The 22,145-nt window shown below is 40.9% G+C and overlaps 1 protein-coding gene across 3 annotated transcripts in view; it reads left to right on the top strand.

Moving 5' to 3' along the window:
• The window catches only part of RAD50 (RAD50 double strand break repair protein), a 91,443-nt gene extending 75,054 nt beyond the window's left edge, over window positions 1–16,389 (top strand). For all 3 annotated transcript variants that reach the window (XM_046000452.1, XM_046000450.1, XM_046000451.1), the window contains exons 22-25: window positions 11,486–11,571; window positions 12,036–12,178; window positions 14,595–14,728; window positions 16,089–16,389. In XM_046000452.1, the coding sequence (XP_045856408.1) occupies window positions 11,486–11,571; window positions 12,036–12,178; window positions 14,595–14,728; window positions 16,089–16,275 (550 nt within the window). In that variant the 3' untranslated portion in view covers window positions 16,276–16,389. The remainder of the gene's footprint in view (window positions 1–11,485; window positions 11,572–12,035; window positions 12,179–14,594; window positions 14,729–16,088) is intronic.
• The last annotated feature ends 5,756 nt before the right edge of the window (window positions 16,390–22,145 follow it).

The following is a 22,145-nucleotide window of genomic DNA, read 5'->3' as shown; positions in this document are numbered from 1 at the left end:
TACCCCAAGATGCCTTGACAGCAGGAAGAAAAGGAATTCCCTCTATTAGGCACATGTTCATTCAAAAAGCCCTGTTAGTGTTTTCTTGTCGGGCTCTGGGAAGACAGGAATATCATACCCTGTCCCTACTGTAAACTGCTAATGGTCCAATAGGGGAGCCCATGGTAGGTACTCCATAGTCTGTATTTGACCTTGGTCTTGAATAAGGAACAAAGGGCACTTCAGTAGAGAAAAATACCTCAGTGCCAGAGCCATCATACTGAGCAAAGTGAGGGGGTGTGAGGGGGCTTGATGGGGCCAGTCAGGAGGAGTTTGTGGGGGCGGGGATGTGCAGAGGTGCTTTCCAGCAATTTAAGCTTGCCTAAGGAACAAAGCCAGGCTGTTTACTGAGTTCTGTTATCTAGTAATCAGATGGATTCTTCTAAATGAGAAAAAAAGAAGTGGTACAGATTTCCCCAAAATTGAGTCTTTGTGGGCTTGTGCTAGCAAATGATGGCCTTCTTAAGGTTGATATTGTGAGCCTTAAATTTGCCTTCTCACCTAGAAGAAAGGTCCAAAATTTCCCTCATTGTTTCACCTCTTAGAATGAAGCATGCAATCAGTGTAATTGTTGCATTCAGCTGTCTATTTAGGGTAACACAGGAAACTAGCAGCGCATTTTCAAGAAAAGCCGATACCATCTGTTATTAGTAATCATCAAAAACATCACTGATTATAAGCTTGCCAGTGGTCAGAGACACTCATACTAGATGAGAAGGGAAGAAAACTGTACCATTTAGAATATGGTATACCCCTTGCTCCTCTAAAAAGAAGCCTTCAACTAAATGACTTTTTTAACGATTTTATTTATTTGAGAGAAGGAGGGGCTTGAGCAGGGGAAGGGAAAGGGAGTAGCAGACTCCCCGCTGAGCAGGGAGCCCAGTGCAGGGCTCCACCCCAGGATCGTGACCTGAGCCAAAGGCAGACGCTTAACCAACTGAGCCACCCAGGTGCCCTGTGATTTTTGGAATGTATCACTCAGGAGTACAGTGTTCTGTCCTATGCCCCAAGTTTTCCCCTGTCCTTTCCCCCCAAGTACAGAATGTTGCATGTTAAGTCACACTTCTTCTGAAACTCAGTGAAAACACATAACACAGTTTTGCAGCCAGGGCAGCCAGCTCTGTGAATCTGTCCAGAGTCTGGGTCCTTGTACTGGAGGAGAGCTTAGGAATGAGGGATTGATCCAGGGCTCACCTCACAGCCACCATTCTTGCCCTCGCCGTGAATACAGTACACTTCCACATCAGCAGCCTCACTAGCATCAAGCAAAATCAAAAGATAGCTGGTTTCTCAATTCTCACTCACTGCAGAGTTAAAGAACTCTTGTCAAATGTTTGTCTTTGAACAGTAGTTTAACCACTGCCTGAATTTTAAAAGCTGATATTTAAGAGTGTGGCCAATAGTTTTAAGCATTTTGGGAAATGAGTTTAATAGTCTTTAAGGGTTGCATCTAGAAAAAGAGGTCATTTTTCTTTTAAATGTATGACTTCAGTTTGGTAAATGACAGATTTTGAGTTTTGCTAAGTAGTCAAAGTCCCTGTTAGTTTGGAACATGATACTCAGTAGAACGTGACACTCGTCATTCCCTTGTAGAAGAGTGCTTCCGTTGACCTAAATATAGGGAGACAGAAAGTTGTCTTAGCAGTAAGTACTAGAGCAGTAGGCAGGAGTATCCACTGTGATCACAAATAGCTGTGGTCATAGCCAGTTTTTTGTTTTATATATCTGAAAATTTGGCACACTTTTAAATACAAGGATGAGGATAATGTTGGGAAATGTCTTTTGCAAGTATAATTTTTAATGCTTTTTTCCAACTTGGTAAATTTTCACTAACTTAGTTTTTACCATAATTCTGAACTAATTTTTTTTTATTAATAAGATTCATGTATTTTGGCCCTTTGACTTATGTTGTATTCAGTGAAATAGCTGAGAGTAGGGGTGAAATCCACTTACACTTGCTATTTTATGTGCTCCTTGGATTTTGAGCATCACTTCAAATTTTGCAGAATGGTGGTTTTCTATCTCAGTATTTGAGTCCTGGTTATTGTTTAAATAATGAAGGCAGGAAAGGCATTTTCCTAACAGCAAGGTTTTGGTCTATTTAGGTGATATTTTTCCAACCCCTTAGGTACCTGCTCTGAAATGACTCCCTTTCAGGTGTTCAGTTCTCTGCTAATGGATGAGTCCCAGAATCATTTAAAAACAGGACTCAGAGAAGCAGCAAAAACCCTGAACTACTGTCCTGGGGAGGCCTGACAAGTTCATTTGTGACATCAAGCTGGAACCCACATATACTTAGGAAGACAATAACTCAGAGGCTTGCAGAAGCTTTTTATTAAAGGTCCAAGAGTAGGTAGGGGGCAAGTATAGGAGGCGGTTGGACAACTTAGAACAAAATGGAAAATTATCTTATTGTTGGGGCAGAAGCCATGATGCAAAGAGGTGCTGAGGGACAGTACAGTCAGCCTAGCGTGTAAAGGATGAGAGACATGGATGGAAACAGCCCATGTGCTCTGCTTGCATAGATCTCTTTCTCTCTTTTTAAATACACTATTTTAGAGCAGTTTTAGGTCCATAGCAAAACTGAGCAGAAAGTACAGAGATTTGCCATATCCCCGTCCCCTCTCCCTCCCTACCCATCTCTAGAGCCACAACCATAGCCTCCCCCCACCCCACTCCCTATCACCATCCCTCAGCAGATCACCCCAGATCTCTGGTTTACATTTTGTTCACTCTTGGTATTTTACATTCTATGGGTTTAAATAATGTGTTAAGTCCTTGTCATGTGAGGATCACATTTTAGGACTTTGATAGAACATCAAAATACAAATACCACTAAAGCCATCATTTTGTCCTCTTAAAATGCAACTGATTATTATTGAAATTTTTAAGGAACTCTTTCTACATGCAAAAGAGTATTTAAATATAAGACTAAATAATTTTATAAACCACTGCTGTCTTAGATCTTGGACATTCTCACTTTCTTCTGGGAGTCACTTTTCACAAGAGTGAGAATAAACGTCACTAAGTGACATACACACTCCAGGCACATGGTGGGGCTGATGCAGCTGCTCAGATGATCACTGAGCCGCAACAGTTTCCAGTCCGTAAGATCATCTTCCGTGTTTCATCTTTGAGCAGAAAGATAGTTACTACAGGTCATGGATTTTCAAGGTCATTCTTAAATATTCATTATCTATAAAGTCCAAGGGCTACAAGGTGTGTTGTGAAGTTAATTTTTGGACCTGTGTCAGCTCACCCCGGGTTCTGCGCACAAGGTCCCTTCCCACCCAGTATACTTGTAGCAGGTTTATTTTCCTAAAGGTGGTAGTACCTATTCACTTCTGATATTAGGAAACACTCTCCACATCTGGTCTTTCTCATTTTGTCTCTCACTATTCAGTGTGTTGTAACCAAACTGAACCATTTCAGTTTTAAGGTGTTTTAAGACACCTCATATTTTCCTGTGATCCTTCCCCCCTGTGGAATGTTACCTTGATGAAGCCCTTTCCAAATGATGTCATTTTTCCTTCCTTCATGATATTTGTACCACTTAGCCTTGTATTACATTTATGCTTTCCGTTGTCCATTACTGTGTAAATTATAGAACACAGTTCATATTAGACTTGGGTTCGTTTCCATGAGAATGACTAGAATTTATTGAACACTTAATATTAGGGTGATGACATTGTCATTTCCCTCACAGTACTTTTTGGATGTTATGTACACACAAATAGGTCTTTGTTTTATGTGAATAGTATCACACTGTAGGTATTTTTGTTTTATCCCTGAACATGTGATGAAAATCTTTTTATATATGTAAGTTTGTCATTATTTTTAATGGCTGCATAATATTCTGTGAAATGGATGTAACCTGCTTGATTTAACCGCCAATGGACATATTAGAAAGTTTTTAAATGTTTGATGCTATAGATAACGCTACAATGAAAGTCTTTGCATGCTTGGACAGATAGACCAATAGATAGCTTCTTAGAAACAGAGTTACTAGGACAGAGTGTATGAACATTTTTAACTTGTTAGTGCCAAAATGGCTTCCTAAGACCAAAATTTGTGTTTCCACCAGTAGTGTGTGAGAATACCCATTTCTCCATGACTGCATTTCATATTATCAACCTTTTAAATTTTTTCCAGTCCATTGCACAGAAAATGTTCTCACTTGAATTACATTTCCTTGTTTGCTAGTGAGGTTAAATATCATTTCATATGTTGGCTATTTGTATTTCTCCTCTGAGAATTATTGTTCATATCTCTTTACCAGTTTTTCTGTTAGGTTATCTTTTTCTTAGTGAGTTGTGCACTTTTTATTTTTTTTAATAGATTTTCTATGGTAATCCTTTTCTCATACCTTGCAAGTAGTTATTCCTAGTTTGTCATTTGACCTTTAACTTTATGGTATTTGGGGGGACTTTTAATTTTTTGGTAGGCAAATCTTTAAATCGTATTTATGGCTTCTCCCTTAGAAAGGCTTTCCATTCCTAAGATTATAAAACTGATAGTTTTATTTATTTATAATTAATTTATCTGATAGTTTTATTTGACCTTTAATTCTTTAATTCATTTGGATTTTGAGGTTTGTAATAAAGATGATGGATGGGGGTGCGTGGGTAGCTCATTGGGTTGAGCATCTGACTCTTGATTTCAGCTCAGGTCATAATCTCAGGGTCATGAGATCAAGCCCCCTGTTAGGCTCCACGCTCAGCCTGAAACGTACATGAATTCCTCGCCTCTGCCCCTCCCCCTGCTTTTGTGTTTTATGTGTGTGAGCGCGCCCACATGTGCTCGTGCTCTCTCGCGTGAGCGCATGCTCTTTAACTCTCTGGCTAATACAAATGAGTCTTTAAAAAAATATGAAGTTAAACAAAATAAGAATAAAGATAGAGATGTAATTTTCCCTCTTTACAACACTATTGAAACTTTTCCCACTGATGGGAAATACCAGTTAAAGACTGAAAGTCCTCTGTTTTGGGGGGGAAGGGGAGTTTATTTCATCTTGATTCCTGTACCAGTACTTTGATTTATTCTTTTACCTATGTCTTAGATACTAACTTTAAAGTCACCTTGTGGATGTCATTAATTTTTTTTTTTTAATCTCTTTGAGAGTTCTATATGGACTGCATTTAACTTAATGGATTACTTGGGGAGAATGGACTTCTTTGCCATATTAAATCTCCCATTTTGCACTCAAATGTAAGTTTCTCCTAAGTTTAGTTCTTTTTGTTCTGTTGTCAGAGTTGTTCTTTTGTAAGATTTTACAGCTTTTCCCTCTAGATCCTGTACCGTTTTGTTAGATTTCTTCCTAGGTATTTCATAATTTTTTATTGCCACTGTGAATAGGATCCTCTTTTCTATTAGGTTTCCTATTGGATTTTGTTCACTACATAATAATACTAATTTCTTTATGTTTATTTCTGACCACTTTATTAGTCTTAATAGTTTTTCAGTTGATTTCTTGGATTCTCTAAGGTACAACTATATTGTCAGCAGAAACAATGACAAGTTGTTTTCCTCTCATTCTTCATTTTTCTTGTCTTACTGAATTGTTAGGGATCTCTAGGATATTATTGTAGAGTAGACATAAGAAGAGGCATCTTTTTCTTGTTCTTTAGAAGTACTTTTTTTTAAATATTTTATTTATTTATTTGACAGACAGAGATCACAAGTAGGCAGAGAGGCAGGCTGAGAGAGAGGAGGAAGCAGACTCCCTGCTGAGCAGATAGCGCAATGTAGGGGCTGGATCCCAGGACCCTGAGACCATGACCTGAGCTGAAGACAGAGGCTTTAACCCACTGAGCCACTCAGGCACCCCACTCCTATTTTAACATTAAATTTGATGCTTGCTATGGATATTTGATAGTCATTTGTCAAATTTTTAAAAATTCTTGTTTTTCACTTTCTGAATATTTTTTTTAAATATTTTATTTATTTGACAGAGAGAAATCACAACTAGACAGAGAGGCAAGGCAGAGAGTGAGGAGGAAGCAGGCTCCATGCGGAGCAGAGAGCCCGATGCGGGGCTTGATCCCAGGACCCTGGGATCATGACCTGAGCCGAAGGCAGAGGCTTTAACCCACTGAGCCACCCAGGTGCCCCTCACTTTCTGAATATTTTATCAAAACTCAGTTTTTATATCAAATTGACAATTGCTGAGATAAGCATTTTTTTCTTTAATCTGTTAATGCAGTGAGTTATCTTAAATATTTTTCCTGTTGTACTAGTCTTGCTCCTTGGATTAAATACTACTTGGTCATGATACCACTGGATACCATGATATTACTTGTTCTTTTTAATACCTTACCACTAAATTTGATTTTATTTAGAATATTTGTATCTATATTCATAAGCAAAATAATTGGGCCTGTACTTTTTTCCTTTTTTTTTCTTCTATCTCTTCTTGCTGTGTAATACTTTATATACTTTAGAGTTAACATTGATTCATAAAACTGTCTGAGCCTGGTGTCTTTGAAGATGACATTTTGACTGCTTTTTAATTTTAATTATGATATTCAAGGGCTGTTAACATCCTGAACACTTCTCTCTAGTTGTGACCAAGTTGTTAATTTCATGAGACCTCAGGGTTTTTTTCACTCTGATTGAGAAATAATTGACATACCTCACTGTCTGAAGATGTACAGGATAATGGTTTGTTTTACATATACTGCAAAATGATGAGCACAGTGGGTTCAGCTAACATGTAATTTCTCATATAGATACAATAAAAAGAAAAGGAAAAAAAAATTCTCCTTGTGATGACAACTGTAAGGATGTATTCCCTTAACAACTTTCCTGTAGATCATATGGCATTGTTAGCCGTAGTCATTACGATGTACATTACATCCCTAGTGCTTACTTCTAACTGGAAATTTGTACCTTTTGACTACCTTCCTCCAATTCTCCCTCCTCCCATCCTCCACTTCTGGTGACCACAGATCTAATCCCTTTTTTCTGTGAGGTTGGTGTTTTTGTTTTGTTTAGATTCCACATGGAAGTGAGATCATACAATGTTGTCTTTCTCTGACTTATTTCACTTAGGTAATGCCTTCCGGTCCTTCCGTATTGTCCCAGATAATAAGATTTCCTCATTTTTTTAATGGCTGAATAATAATTATCCATTGAATGTATACACATCTTTATTCACCCATGGACACTTGGGTTGTTTCCGTGTCATGGCTGTTGTCAGTAATGCAGCTGTGAACATGGGAGTGCATATATCTCTTTGACATAGTGTTTTCATCTCCTTTGAATATATTCCCAGAAGTGGAAATTGCTAGGTCAAATGGTAGTTCTATTTTTAATTTTTTTTAGGAACCTCCATAATGCTTTTCATAATGGCTGTGCTTGTTTATAGTCCCACCAACAGTGCACAAGGACTCCCTTTTCTCCATATCCATGTCACCTCTTATTATCTCTTGTCTTTTTGATGATGGCTATTCTAACAGGTATGAAGTGTTATCTCATTATGGTTTTAATATGTATTTCCCTAACAACTAGTGACACATCTTTCTATGATGTAAAATCATAAAAAGTATTTTTTTGTACTTTATTGGCCATCTATGTATCTTCTTAGGAAAAATGTCAGTTCAGGTCCTGTGCACATTTTTTAATTCAGTTATAGGTTACCCTTGAATGACATGGGTTTGAACTGTGTGGGTCCACTAAATTTGTATGTTTTTCAGTAAATAAGGTACAGTTCCATAAGTGTATTTTCTCTTGGAATTTTCTTAACATTCTCTTTGCTCTAGCTTACTTTATTGTAAGACTCTAGTATGTAATATGTATAACATATAAAATACATGTTAATAAACTGTTTGTTATGGGTAAGGCTTCTTGCAGTCAACAATAGGCTATTAGTAGGTTTTAGGCCAGAGTTACACATGAATTTTGACTGTGTGGTGCTTGGCACTGCTAACCTCCATGTTACTCAAGAGTCAACTTTTTTTGCCATTCAATTATAGGAGTTCTTTGTGTGTGTATATATACTTTTTTTTTTTTAAAGATTTTATTTATTAGAGAGAACAAGCGGACACAAGCAGGGGGTAGGAACAGAGGGAAAAGGAAAAGCAGACTACCTGCTGAACAGGGAGCCTGACTTGGGGCTCCATCCCAGGACCCTGGGACACAGTTGAGCCCCACAGGTGCCCCTGAGTTCTTTGTATATTTTAGATACTAACCCCCTCTATCAGATACATGGTTTGTGAATATTTTTGCCCATTCTCTAGACTGACCTTTTGTTTTATTTATGATTTCTTTTTGCCATGCAGAAGCTTTTCAGTTTGATGTAGTCCCACTTGTTCATTTTTTTTAAATAAACAATTATTTATTTGAGAGAGAATGAGAACAGAGCAGGGAAAGAGCAAGAGAGAGAATAACAGACTCCCTGCTGAGTACCAGTGTGAGACTCGATTCTGTGATCCTGAGATCATGACCTGAGCAAAAATCTATAGAGTCAGACACTCAACTGAGCCCCCCAGGTACCCCTATTTTTTGTTTACTTTTGCTTCAGGTATGATTTCCAAGAAATCATGTCAAAGAACTTACTTCCCATGTTTTCTTCTAGGAGTTTCGTGGTTTTAGGTCTTAAATTTAGGCCTTTAATCCATTTCAAGTTAATTTTTGTGAGTGCTATATAACTTAGGGGTCCAGTTTTGTGCTTCTGCATGTGAATTTCCACTTATCCCACCATCATATATTAGAGTATTGAGTATTGGCACCCTTGGCACATTTTAGTTGGACTGTTTATGTTTGGATTTGTTTCTGGTCTCTAGATTCTTGTCTCCTGATCTATTTGTCTATTTTTATGCCAGTGCCATATTGTTTTCAAGACTATAGCTTGAAATCAAAGTGTGATGCCTCTTGCTTTTTGTTCTTCTTTCTCAGGATTTCTTTGGCTCTTCCGGGTATTTTGTGGTTCCATATAAATTTTAGGAGTGTTTTCTCTATTTCTGTAAAAAATGCCAGTGGGCTCTTAAAAGGAATTGGGCTGAATCTGTAGCTGGCTCTTGGTATTTTAACAATATTCTTCCAATTGATGAACATGAGATCTTTCTCATTTATATGTGTCTTTGAATTTCTTTCATCAGTGTCTTAGTTTTCAGAGTAGAGATCTTTGACCTCCTTGGTTAGATTTGTACCTAAGTATTTTATTGGTTTTGATGCTATTATAAGGGGATCAATTTCCTTTCCAGAAAATTCGTAAAGTATCAGTTTTCTTAATGGTAAAATGGGGATAACTAAACCTAACTCCCAGTATTGTTGTAAGGATTAAATGATGTAATTGCTTACTGTAATTATGCTTCACAGATTTAAGTGATCATTAGTAATAACAACTGATGTTACTGTTATCCCTCAAGTGGATGTCATGTGGTTATCTTCATTATCCCCTGCTGTTGCAAGTTGGGTGGTAAACTCCATACTGGAGAGAGATGATACAAAGATTAGCTTATGGTCTGACCAACAGCAGTAGGCATCAACTCAGTGTGACACACCCCTTTGGGAGTCCGGATCTCCCTCAGGACTAGAGATGCTACGTGCACACAGGTGAGGAAGCACCACCTCTGTTGTACAAGGAACCCATGGCAGGGGCTGTGTGTGCGCACCTTGGACATGTGGAGTTTGTTCTCCACCTTGGGTATGATTATTTAGGTTAGTTAATGAAAGATCTTTAAGTTGAATGGGAAGATGACCTTTTTAAAAAATTATTTGAAAAATCAGGATTGTAACATGTGAAGAGCTGTGGGTTACGTGACTGATCCCAAGAACATTCTCTAGGGTTTTTTGGTTTTTTTTCTTAAGATTTTATTTTATTTATTTGACAGACAGAGATCACAAGTAGGCAGAGAGGGAGAAGCAGGCTCCCTGCTGAGCAGAGAGCCCAATGCGGGGCTCGATCCCAGGACCCTGAGATCATGACCTGAGCTGAAGGCAGAGGCTTTAACCCACTGAGCCACCCAGGTGCCCCTCTCTAGGGGTTTTGTTGCTTATTTGGCAGATACTTAGTCTGGTGTCAGTCCTTTTGATAGGAGTGTAAAATGTCAGGCTGGGATAAACTAAATGTATGAATTAGAAAATGGAGGCTTGCAGCACTCTCACCAGCAAGCACAATACGGTTTTTTCCAGTCTTATTACTTCAAAATCCCTCATCTGATATTTAAAATGTATTTATGTTGAGTCATTTCTTTCTCTCTTACTGGTGAACCAAAAGATCATGAAATGATTCTGCAGAGCCAGTAGCATTACGTTCAGTTTCTTTTTTTGTATATATCAGATAAGAGACTTGCAAATGGAAGTAGGGCCACCTCATATCCTCTGTATGGTCATGGCAGTGATGTTTGCCTTTTTGTCACTGATGCAACATTTATTAGTTCATAAACCCATTACCAAAGAACCTGAGGGCTTTTTGATGAAAGGTGACTATAGGAAGAATGAAGTTAGTTTTTAACAGGCTGCTTTTGTTTTTATAAACGTTTCTTTCCTTCTTTGTAGTGTTTAGAAAGTACTAGTTTCTGAAGCGTGTTGCGAAGTGAGGGTGGGGAGGCTGACAGGCCAAGTGGAAATGAATGCATATATTTGGAGTTAGGATTTCTTAGTCTTCATCTAGGAAGGGAAAATAGAAGTTTCGAGATTCATCTCAGCTTAAATTGCTCTTTCAACCATACCTTCTGGTTGGAGAAAAGCTCACGCATCTGAGGAATTAAAGCCCCTGAAGAGGTTGACTTTTGGTAAACCTTACTAGTAACAGAAGTGAAAAGGCCACAGTTCAGAGTTGCATGTACGTTCCCATAGACTAGGGAACCTAGTACACCTCCCAGATTTTACTCACTGCCATCCTCCTGTAGCCACTAGGCCTCAGTAGCTAGTCTTTCCAGCGAGCCTAAGAAAAGTTGTCCACACATTTTGAGATTTTTACAGTATTTAAATACTTCTTCAAGAGAGGGTATTTGTCCTGTCACAGAGTGACCATGGAGCAGGCCCAGGACTCAGGGGCCCTGGGTGCATGCCTGGCTCTATTCATTAGTAGCCATGTAGCAGTGTTGTAGTTCTGGTTATTGTTTCTCGCTCTTTCTGTATTCTGGTTTTACCATTAGAAGCACCCATAATTTCATGAGATTTTTAAGATGTTACTTTTTTTTTTTAAGGATTTTTATTTTATTTATTTGATAGAGATCACAAGTAGGCAGAGAGGCAGGCGGCGGGGGGGCGGGGGGCAGGCTCCCCACTGAGCAGAGAGCCCGATGTGGTGCTCGATCCCAGGACCCTGGGATCATGGCCTGAGCCAAAGGCAGAGGCTTTAACCCACTGAGCCACCCAGGCGCCCCAAGATGTTACTTTTATGATAGGCATTATATGTCATATATTTTTAAAATATACTATTACATATAATTAATGTTACCATTACATTATTTTAAATACCAATGACTTCTTTTTCCAGAGCAATCATGAAATTTCATAGTATGAAAATGGAAGAAATCAACAAAATTATTCGTGACCTTTGGCGAAATACCTATCGTGGACAAGGTAATTGACATGGTTTGTCGTGAATGGTTTTTCTAAAGCCCTGTCCCTAGCTCTTGCCACATAGAATCTCTCATCATGCTAGTATTATCGCCTGGACCCTTTCTGAATATCTCTTTGAGATTTTCTAAGAATTCTTATCTTGACAACATCATGTAGCAAGAAAAAAAAATGCAAAGTTTTCTATTCCAGAGCCTGACAGGACTTACATATTTGGCTATATACATATTACATTTAACTGATGACCTAATAGATTCTGTTGAAGTGTAGATAGGGATAAACTGAAAGACGATAAGAAGAAAACCAGCAGGAGGAAACTCTTAATAGGGGAACTAAGAAAGGCAGAGCTGAGACTGAGGGTTGGGGCATCTGGGTTGCTTTTGTGTCCTGAACCTTCTCAGCCAGTTTGAATGGTAATGTCAGCTCACAGTGTAGCTTCCTCTGAAATCATCTTCTTTTCGTGTCAGATATTGAATACATAGAAATTCGGTCTGATGCTGATGAAAATGTGTCAGCCTCTGATAAAAGGCGGAATTACAACTACCGCGTGGTAATGCTAAAAGGAGACACAGCCTTGGATATGCGAGGACGATGCAGTGCTGGACAAAAGGCAGGTATCTCGAGAGCCCCGAGAGCCACCTATACACAGAATTGACAAGGAGAGAGTATTGTTGGTGCCATGAAAGCACCCAGGGCTGCCCGGTAATGGTGAGAAGCTCCTCGAAGCACCCTTTGTTACCATATAAGTTGATCAGATTCACCTGTCCTGTTCCACTCTTCTAGTTCTACCCAGCATTTCCTGCACCATTAGGTGGTCTTTTAGGAGAAGGGTCTGAAACATTCTCATGTGCTAGGCCTTATGTAGAACAAGCAGCTAACAACCCTTGTTTCATAATACTCCTTCTGGGAACAAAGTTAATGTGTCATCAGTTGTAAGACATAACACTATTTTATGTGCCACCAAGAAAGAAAAAAAAATGGAACCATAATTGCAAGAGTGCGTCTTGATTTCAAGTGATCAAAGGTGGGGAAGGATGTTAGAAACAATGACTTGTAGTATCACCAAACGAGATCCTAGCTTGAGCCAGATGAGGCATTAAAATATAAAACTGTCGTTGAGAAAGCAGCCCCATCACAGGACTGAGTCCCCACCCCTCTCCTCCCTCAGCCTAGCCTTTGGGCCTGTAGATCCTCTAAAAGAAAGGTGTGCTAGGGACATCTGGCTGGCTCAGTTGGTAAATCATACACCTTTGATCTTGGGGTTGTGAGTTTGAGCCCCATGTTGGGTGTAGAGATTGCTTGAAAATGTTAAAAGAAGGGTTTGCTAGATCAGCATTCGTGACACCCTCAGCAGCTGGGCCAGGCACTTGGCTCCACATGTGGCTCTGGCAGAATAGGCTATGTTGGATAGGGGGCACAGAGCAAATCAGAAAAGGGAATAAAGCTTTAAAGAGTCAGGAAAGTTGGACCTGCATCCTTGGGAACAAGGCTGGGTTCCTTTGTGCACAGGTCTGTAACCAAGACGTCTGGATTCTTGAGCTTCCTCCTTTGAGATTAGAAGCAGATTATATTTCATAACACTTCTGGACCCCCAGTTTTCTTAACAAAATCTTAAAATTCTCGAAATGGCTGTTCACATTATCTGAGGTATTTCACAGTTTTCAGTTTTTGCTTTAAGAGTCCTGCGTGTATGTATTTTGTTGTCAGCCCAGACAGCAGATACCAATTTAAGGCACATGCAGATTATTATCTTAATCATAGTTTGCAAAAATGACAAATTTGTGATCTATAATCAGTATTCCTACTTGCTTTGGTGATTTTTAGTAGTTATGAATAAGAAAGAACAGTTTGAAACCCTTCCCTTTGGATTAAGAATACTTTGGAAATTATTTGAACAAAGTAGATTTCCCAAAGATACTCTGCAATTACAAAAATTAGCAGTAATTGCTTCCTTGGTGTTGGGGAAGAAAACAGACTAATAGTTTTGTAGAGGTGGGCCAGGAACTTCATTTAGACTCCACTCTGAGTACATGGTGGTGGAAGTGGCAGCCACAGTGGGGTTCAAATACAGGAAGGAAGTGTCTTCCCCAAAGGGCCCAGCTACCATCCTGACTTCTGCAGTCTCCCAGCCTGCTCTGGGCAGCAGAGAGAAGCTGTAAACTGTTCTGTCCCTCACTGATGCTCCTTTTGTTCACAGGTTCAGGGGATGGGGTATTGACAGCTCAACACAAGTGGTTTATACTTACTAGACTGTTCTGTCACTCTTAGTTTGGTGTCCCTTATGCCCTCAGATGGCTTCAGCTGCATCTGAGGGTTTAAGTATTGGGTTTCTATTAACCAAGAAGTGCCTCCAAGTGTCAGTTCCTTGGATGGCTTAAATAAAACCATACTTCTTTACTTCTGATACATTGACCCAGGAATATTCTTTCTCTCTCTGTTGGCTTGCTCAAACTTATGCACATAGACATTTAAGTGTAGGTAAGGTCACAGTATCCGGTGCCCCTTTTATACCATGGAACATAGAGATATCAAGATAACTCAGAGATAAGACGTGTGGGGGACTCTGGAAGATGTCATATGTCCACGTTTCCTAACTAACCTTATTATCAGGAAAATAAAATATCCAGGCCTTGAATTTTTAACATTGTTAAACTGTTACTCAAACTACTAGTTAGAGATAAAGGGTGATGCATTTCAGATTCAAACCTGGGTCTTAGGTTTCATTATAGCTGACAAGATTTGTGTGTATTTGGGGTAGTGAGATCACCATTGGTTTTAGCATTTTATTTCACTGCCAATGACAGGCTGAGATAAGTACCTGATGGCTCACCTTCTGGAAGGGTTTAAACATCTGGTCACAGTGCCATGCTCTCTCAGATGAAAGAGCAGTGATTTACCTAAGGTCAGGGAGCCCATTACATTGGTCCCTTTCCCTGACCAAGATATTAGGCCAGGTCTGCCTACTTTCCTGAAAGTGAATGAGGAAGAAGTCTGCACTACAGCTCAGCTCTCATGCTTTACTCCAGGTGTTAGCCTCCCTCATCATTCGCCTGGCGTTGGCTGAAACATTCTGCTTGAACTGTGGCATCCTTGCCTTGGATGAGCCAACAACAAATCTTGATCGAGAAAACATTGAATCTCTTGCACATGCTCTTGTTGAGTAAGTATCTCCTAACCTGGGGACAGGTTATGATAGAACTCTCTGTCTTACTTTAAAAACTATAGTGAAAACCCTGTCTGGATGTGTCTTCCTTGGGGAAGCTGGTTGGTGGCAGACCTTAACCTTTACCTTTGATAGTAATTCTTCAGATGCTTAAAAAAAGAACTAGGTGGGGAACAGCAGTCCCAGACACATCCTGCATCTCCCCGAGTGTGTTCATAGGGAAACTGAAGGGTTTCCTGGTTTGGTTTGGTTTTTCTGTAAACCACCCCCCCACCTAGCAGTGCCCACGTGTCACATAGAGGACTTACCATGCCCTGCTAAAACATCTGTAGGTGCTGACTGGATTTTGGCCCATTTCCCCAGTCCTGTGAAGAATGATAGCTCTTACTCAAAAAGTGTAGTAGTGGTTAAGTAGAAACTAGAAAGTAAAATTGTACACACCTTTGCCACATTCACATGCCCTTGGTACAGGCTCCAGGGATAGGCACCCATTGCTGAAAAACTGTGCTGGCAGAGGAAAGGCACTTTCTCCGAGCTGAAGAAGCTGTGTTGGGTACTCTGGCTCCAGATACATTCTTTTTTGGCAGCGCTAATAGGGAGGGGACCCCTTTCTCAGCCATCTCAGTAGTCTTATGTGGCCAGCGCATGGGGGCTACTACTTTAGGAAGCCACGTGCATCCAGCTTCAGGCAAGGGAGGAATAAATGATTAGTTAAAAGAAAAAGTCTGATTTCAGTCTCATAGCTAGGTACCTCAGCATATAGATAATGAGCAAAAATGTTCCCAGTACACCCACTCAGGCCTCCTGTGTGTCATACCAATGATGCATCTAGTGACTGGTGGTGGCAGAATTCTAAGTAGACCCAGCTCCTAAGAAGGCAGTGGGGCTTGCAAATGTAATTTCCCTTGCCTGTAGTCGGTCTTTTTTTTTTTTTTTCTTTTCTCCCAGAGAGAATTAGTAACCGGTCACAAAAACCCCAGACAAAGGATTAAGCCAGACTCCTAAAGTTGAACAGCACAGATACTAAGGAAAATTAAGTAAAACATTTCTACCTGCTTTAGTAGGAAGAACTTCATGTTCTGGAAGAAACTATATCATATATTCTTATCAGTGCCTATGTCAGACCTAGATGAATCACTTCAGGCATCTGTGCTATCTGGAGAGGAGATGGGACTCCTACATGGAAGGTTTGGAGGCCTAGGTCCAGCCCAGCCCTCTCCAGTTCCTATAGGACTGGAAGAGGCCCTGGTCATCACATTGTGTCATGTGTCTGATGAAGTTCTCAGTGGCTTTTTCCCTAAAGGAAAAGATTATCTGTGCTCTCCAGTAATAAAATGTTCTAAATACACTGTTTCAGGATAATCAAGAGTCGCTCACAGCAGCGCAACTTCCAGCTTCTGGTCATCACGCACGATGAAGATTTTGTGGAGCTCTTAGGCCGTTCTGAATATGTGGATAAATTCTACAGGATTAAGAAGAACATTGATCAGTGCTCAGAGATTGTGAAATGTAGTGTTAGCTCCCTGGGTTCTTATGTTCATTAAAAATAGTCACGATTTTTGAGGGCACCCGGGTGGCTCAGTGGGTTAAAGCCTCTGCCTTTGGCTCAGGTCATGATCCCAGGGTCCTAGGATCAAGTCCCGCATCGGGCTCTCTGCTCAGCAGGGAGCCTGCTTCCTCCCCTCTCTCTGCCTGCCTCTCTGCCTACTTGAGATCTCTGTCAAATAAATAAAATCTTAAAAAAAAAAATAGTCCAATTTTTGCCTTAGAAACACAAGTCCTCAGGCAACTGCTTATTTCTGGTATCAACTGAGTCAGTAGGAAAATCTGTCCTCTCAGAGGAGCATTGCATCTAAGATTTTGAATGAGAAGTTCTATCATTAAAATTGTTTGAAATTTGGACTGATTTCCTGAACTTCAATCCCCCACAGGCAGCCCCTGATATGCCTTGGTAGGGGGGAGGGGTCAGTAGCAACACAGTTGGACTCTGCTCCCCTGCTTCCCCGTACCTGAGCTTATTAGTTCACTCAGCTTCCACTTTTCAGTGGACTTTTGAGAAGTAGATTCTCACTATCTGGATAATGTGAATTACAACTGAGCATTCATATCTGAAGACCAAAAATGAAGAGGTTTTAGTATTTCAGTCTGCTCTTAATTTTATAAATCCAGGAAGTGACCTCCCTCACTGGCTGTCAGTTTCCCCAAGTAAAATTCAAAGTAGTCACATGGGGGTAGTAGAGTTTCAAGGACCCCTAAATAATCATGTACAGTATGTACCGTCTTCCCTCCCCACATGCTCCTGTCAGGGAGCCATCCAAACTTGGGGCTCAGTCTAGACAGATGAAATTCTCCACTGTGCACTCTACCTTTGGAAAACTCTGATCAAGATCAGGCCACCCTTGGCTTGGGGCATGATCTGCCATCAGGAAGAAGTCTGTTCCTCTCTACATCTGTCCGGTGTATCATCTCCGGTTCATGAACAATGCTGATTGTTCATCCAGTGTGCATTGCAGTGTGGAGAGCAAACAAGACTCACCAGATCTAGCCGCCTCCTAGCGGGGTCCAACCAAACCTGGAAAAGTAGGACTCATTCTCATTACAGATGTCATTTCTAACAAAAATCCAGTCACACCTTTTTCCTGGAATTGCCAGCTGACGATGGGAAGCTTTTCCCAAGCATGACACGCAGAATGCTACCAAGTCACACACTGCTGAATTAGACCTTGGAGTGTTAGCTTTCTGAATCTCAGTCATGTGGCACAACGTTTTGTGCCACCTGTAACTCTCCTGAGCAAGGGCTACAGACACCTTCTCAACCACGGTGTGCAAAGAATCAAGCCATGAGGCCCTCAGCAAAGTCCTCGTCCCTAGAGCTTGTGACTATTCCCTCGTGTGGCAAAGGGGACTTGGCAGGTTTGATTAAAGGTAAGGAGCTTGAGTCAGGATTGTCCTGGTGGGCCCTAAATGTAATGGTGACTAGCCTCGCTCAGGCAGAGCATGTGTGTTGCCAGAGAAAGTGGCATGCGAACTGAGGCCACAGGGCTGTGCTTAGGAGGAGGAGGAAGGGCTATGTGCCATGCACTACAGGCAACCAGGAGAGGCTGAAAAAGGAATACTCCCCCCCCTCAGAGCCTCCAAAAGGAAGAGCCCTGATTTGGGGGTTCTGATCTCCCAAATCGTGTGAGAGAATTGATTTATGGTTTTTTAAGCTTCTTAGTGTGGGCTACTTTGTTACAGCAGCAGTAGGAAACTCATGCTGTATCCATTGTATATGATCAGTTTCTGTGCAACTAATGTGATCTCAGTTGATCCTTGCACAACATAGGTTTGAACTGTACATATACTGGGGTTTTTTCCCCCCAGTGAAGTACAATATTGTAAATGTATTTCCTTTTCATTATGATTTTCTTAGTATTTTTTCTCTAGCTTAACTTCATGCTAACAATACAGTATGTAATATGTATAAATATAGAGAATATGTGTTTTATCAACTGCTGATATCATCAGTTAGGCCTCAGTTAGCAGTACAGTATTAATAGTTAAGTTTTGGGGGGCACCTGGGTGGCTCAGTGTGTTAAAGCCTCTGCCTTCAGCTCAGGTCATGATCCCAGGTCCTGGGATCGAGCCCCACATCGGGCTCTCTGCTCAGAGGGTAGCCTGCTTCCCCCTCTCTCTCTGTCGGCCTCTCTGCCTGCTTGTGATCTCTGTATATCAAATAAATAAATAAAATCCTAAAAAAATTGTAAAATTTAAAAAAATAGTTAAGTTTTGGGGTAGTCAAAAGTTATACATGGTTTTTTTTTTTAATATTTTATTTATTTGACAGAGAGAAATCACAACTAGGCAGAGAGGCAGGCAGAGAGAGAAGGAAGCAGGCTCCCTGCGGAGCAGAGAGCCCAATGCAGGGCTCGATCCCAGGACCCTAGGATCATGACCTGAGCTGAAGGCTGAGGCTTTAAGCCACTGAGCCACCCGGGCGCCCCTATTCATGGGTTTTTGACTGCACTGAGGCATTGGTGCCTCTAGCTCCTGGGGTTCATTGTTCAAGGGCAACTATAATTACATACTCTCTGTGAGAGAACTTAAAATAGAGTTACTTGAATCATTTTCCGTGTTCTATTATTCACATGAAGAACCCTGGTCCAGATTTTCACCCAATCCTTGGATCAAAGGGCCAAGCAACACAGCCACCACTCCAACCATCTACTTCCTGTCCACAGACTTACAAGTTTCGGCCATCCTAATTTGCTTTGAAAAATGAAAATTACCCTATTTACCAAACTAGCATGATATCCACAAAGGTACCAGTCTCAGAGCAAAGATGCAAGAATTTGTAAACTAACTAGAAGCATTTCAATTCCAGCCATACATTAAACATACACAATAACCAATAGCTCAGGAATTCAAGAATATTTCAAAATGTGTTAAATCTGTTCATAAATCATCACCATAATAAAGCCAAAGAGGAAAAAATTCTGATAGACACATTTTTTTAATAAAATTCAGTATCTCCTAGCTTTAGCAAAACTAAAAATTTTGCAAAGACTTTTAAGATTTTATTAGACAGTAAGTGAGGGGAGGGGCAGAGGGAGAAGGAGAGAATCTCAAGCAAACTCCCACAAGCACAGAGCCTGATGGAGGCTTTCTCTCACAACCCTCGCCTGAGCAGAAATCAAAGAGTCTGAGGTTTAACCAACTGAGACCAAGCACCCCCAAAATATTTTCTTAACATTATTTGTCATCAAATCAAAATTCAAGTCATCTTAATAGCAAAAGAGGAAGCATTTCCCATTAGATAAAAGACATGAGATCTTCTATCAACAGGTTTCTGAAAGTGCTAGTCATTACAACATGGAATGACAATAAGGGCAATACAAGATAAATGCAGGCAATGAAATGGTTATTTACAAATTGAAAGATTTCCCATTCCCAGATGGAGATTCCCTTACAGCCCTTCTGAGAGTGGCTCCCTTCCCATTCCCTTTGTACCTGTGCCATGAAAGTGGGGTAGGTGCTCTTCTGTTCATTTCTGCTTCTAGATACTCTTCATTCAACACCCCTGCTACACATGAGGGATGAATAGGCATCACAGTGTGGAGATGAAGAATAGGAGGCAAAGTCATAAGCTAAACCCGAGCACCACCACTCCCTGGCTCTGGGGCCCTGGGCAAGTCATTTATTCCCTTTTACATCCGTTTCCATATCTTTAACGTAGGGAAAACAGCTGGAGAATTGTTAATGAGGATTGTTAATACTGGAGGATTGTTAATGAGGATTAAAAGACTATAGACTGCACATAAGTACCAGGTGGCTGTTCAAGAAAAACCTATCTTTAGTTTACTCTTTCCTGTTTCTGTTCTTTTGTGCCCAGCCTGCTCACCCCCTTATGCATTGACAAATTTAGCCCCCTGTTTGCAGTCATTCCCTAGGTCTAATTTCATAATCACAGTGATTTCACCATTCATATGATAACATAACATAACCCTGGCCTCTCCGCTCCTTTCCTGCACTGAAAAAACACTCCATAGTCTTGCTCCAGAGTCCAGTCCTTTCAGTAACAGAAATTGCAGCTCTCCATAATCTCACTGTTAAGCACCTCGTTCTCCAAAAAGCCCCTGATACATTCACAGTTCAATCTTGGGGACTCCAACCCTAGTAATTCTTTGAGTCCCGCAAGGTTTCAGGTCCTCGCCTCCCTCATATCTTTTTCTCTCCTACAGCTTAGACTCTGTGGCCCATCACTCTATCACTGTCTGGCACAGATGCTCGACTGTCTTGCCAAGGTTCTGTCCTCAGACTCCTGCCAACCCCCAACGCTGCTGAAAGAGAAGCCGCTTCTCCCTGCACATGCAGTTTCCCTGGCCTACTGATGGGGCAGCCCTCTGGTACTCAGTCTGCTCCTCCTGGCTTCTCTGCACTCACTTGTTTGGAGATTTCATCCATTCAGCTTTAAAATGATCTTAGGGATCTCCTCAGAGTAGAACCTGAAATGATTCCAGTGAAAGGAGACAGGAGACATGGGGAATTTTGTAAAGAGCAAACCGCCAACACAGAGGGTGTTCTTAAGCCAGTTACCACAGCTGGCAACTGTAGTCCAATGCCACAAGAACACTCAGGGAAATGTGGCAAATACATGCCTCAGCACTTTCCCACATAAGGGGCAGGAGGGCTGTGGTATTACATGCCACCTCCCAAGAGTCACTAAGGGCCATTCTGGGACAGGCCAGCCTACTGACATGCCATGTGCACCTTCCACAGAGCTGCCTTTCACAGTTAAAAAGTAAAAACAAACACTAAGAAAGAAAAGCCTTTGACAAAGACACAGTTAACAGCAACAGACAAAAGTGGGCAGGAATACGCCGGAAGTTCTTATGATAGAGGCAGGGCACTGACAGCGCTTTCCCCAGGCCCCTAGATGCTGACTCCTCAGATGTGTCTCCAGTCCAGATCTTGTCTAAACTCCTGACTCAGAATCAGCTGCCTACTGGACATCTAGTTGCACTCGAATATCTAACAGACATCTGAAACTTAGAATGACCATAATCAATCTTTCCCCCAGAACCTGCACCTCCCATAGGCTTTCAGTTAATGGCAACTCCACCCTTTCAATTGCTCAGGCAAAAATTTGGCATCATCCCTCAGATTTGGCTTATCTGATGTCCCAAATCCAATGCCTCAGTTTAATACTCTGGGTTCAACTTTCAGAATGTATCCAGAATCTGACCGTGTCTTACCTTCTCAGCTGCCACTGTTCTGGCCCAAGTCACCACCATCTCAAATCTGAATAATCTGAGGAGATACCTAACTACTCTGACTGGTGGGTCCTACCCCCGGCCCTCTGTTCTCAACACAGCTGTCAGTCATCTTCGTAAGAGTAAACCAGCTCGATGTGTTTCTCACAGGGGTGTGGGTTAGTAATTCTGAAACCACTTTATACACGAAAATCAAACACACATGTATATTGTAGATAATAAGGACCAAGTTTCTCACTGTTAGAGAATTACATCTGTATCAGGAAAGGGAAAAGGCTCTACAAAGAACCCTGAAGTATTGGACTGAATCCAAATTGTCAGTGTAAATTTATAGCTTTAGTATATAAAGAGTGTCTACTTCCTTTAGGGAAGTAAAGGAAGGAAATAAGGGGTGAGGGAGTAGGTAGGGAATAGTCAAGACTGACAAAAATCAGTCTTCCATAAAGGCAATGAGAAAAATGGCAAAAGCTGGTAAACTTCTTCAGAACTTTGGAAATTAACTAAAGGCTTGCAATAAGCCAAGGAGTGTTTATTCCAGGAAAACAATCTCAGAAAAGCCAGTGGCTTTGCCCCACTCCCTGTCTCTGCGGCAGCTTTGAAAACCAGAAGCCCCATAGCTACAGAACCTGTGAAAACCTGCAGTGACTGGAAAGACCAGAATG

The sequence above is a fragment of the Meles meles genome, chromosome 3, assembly GCF_922984935.1.
Source record: "Meles meles chromosome 3, mMelMel3.1 paternal haplotype, whole genome shotgun sequence".
Lineage (NCBI taxonomy): Eukaryota > Metazoa > Chordata > Mammalia > Carnivora > Mustelidae > Meles > Meles meles.
Note: the sequence above shows the minus strand (reverse complement) of the source record. Positions and strands in the feature narration are given on the sequence as shown.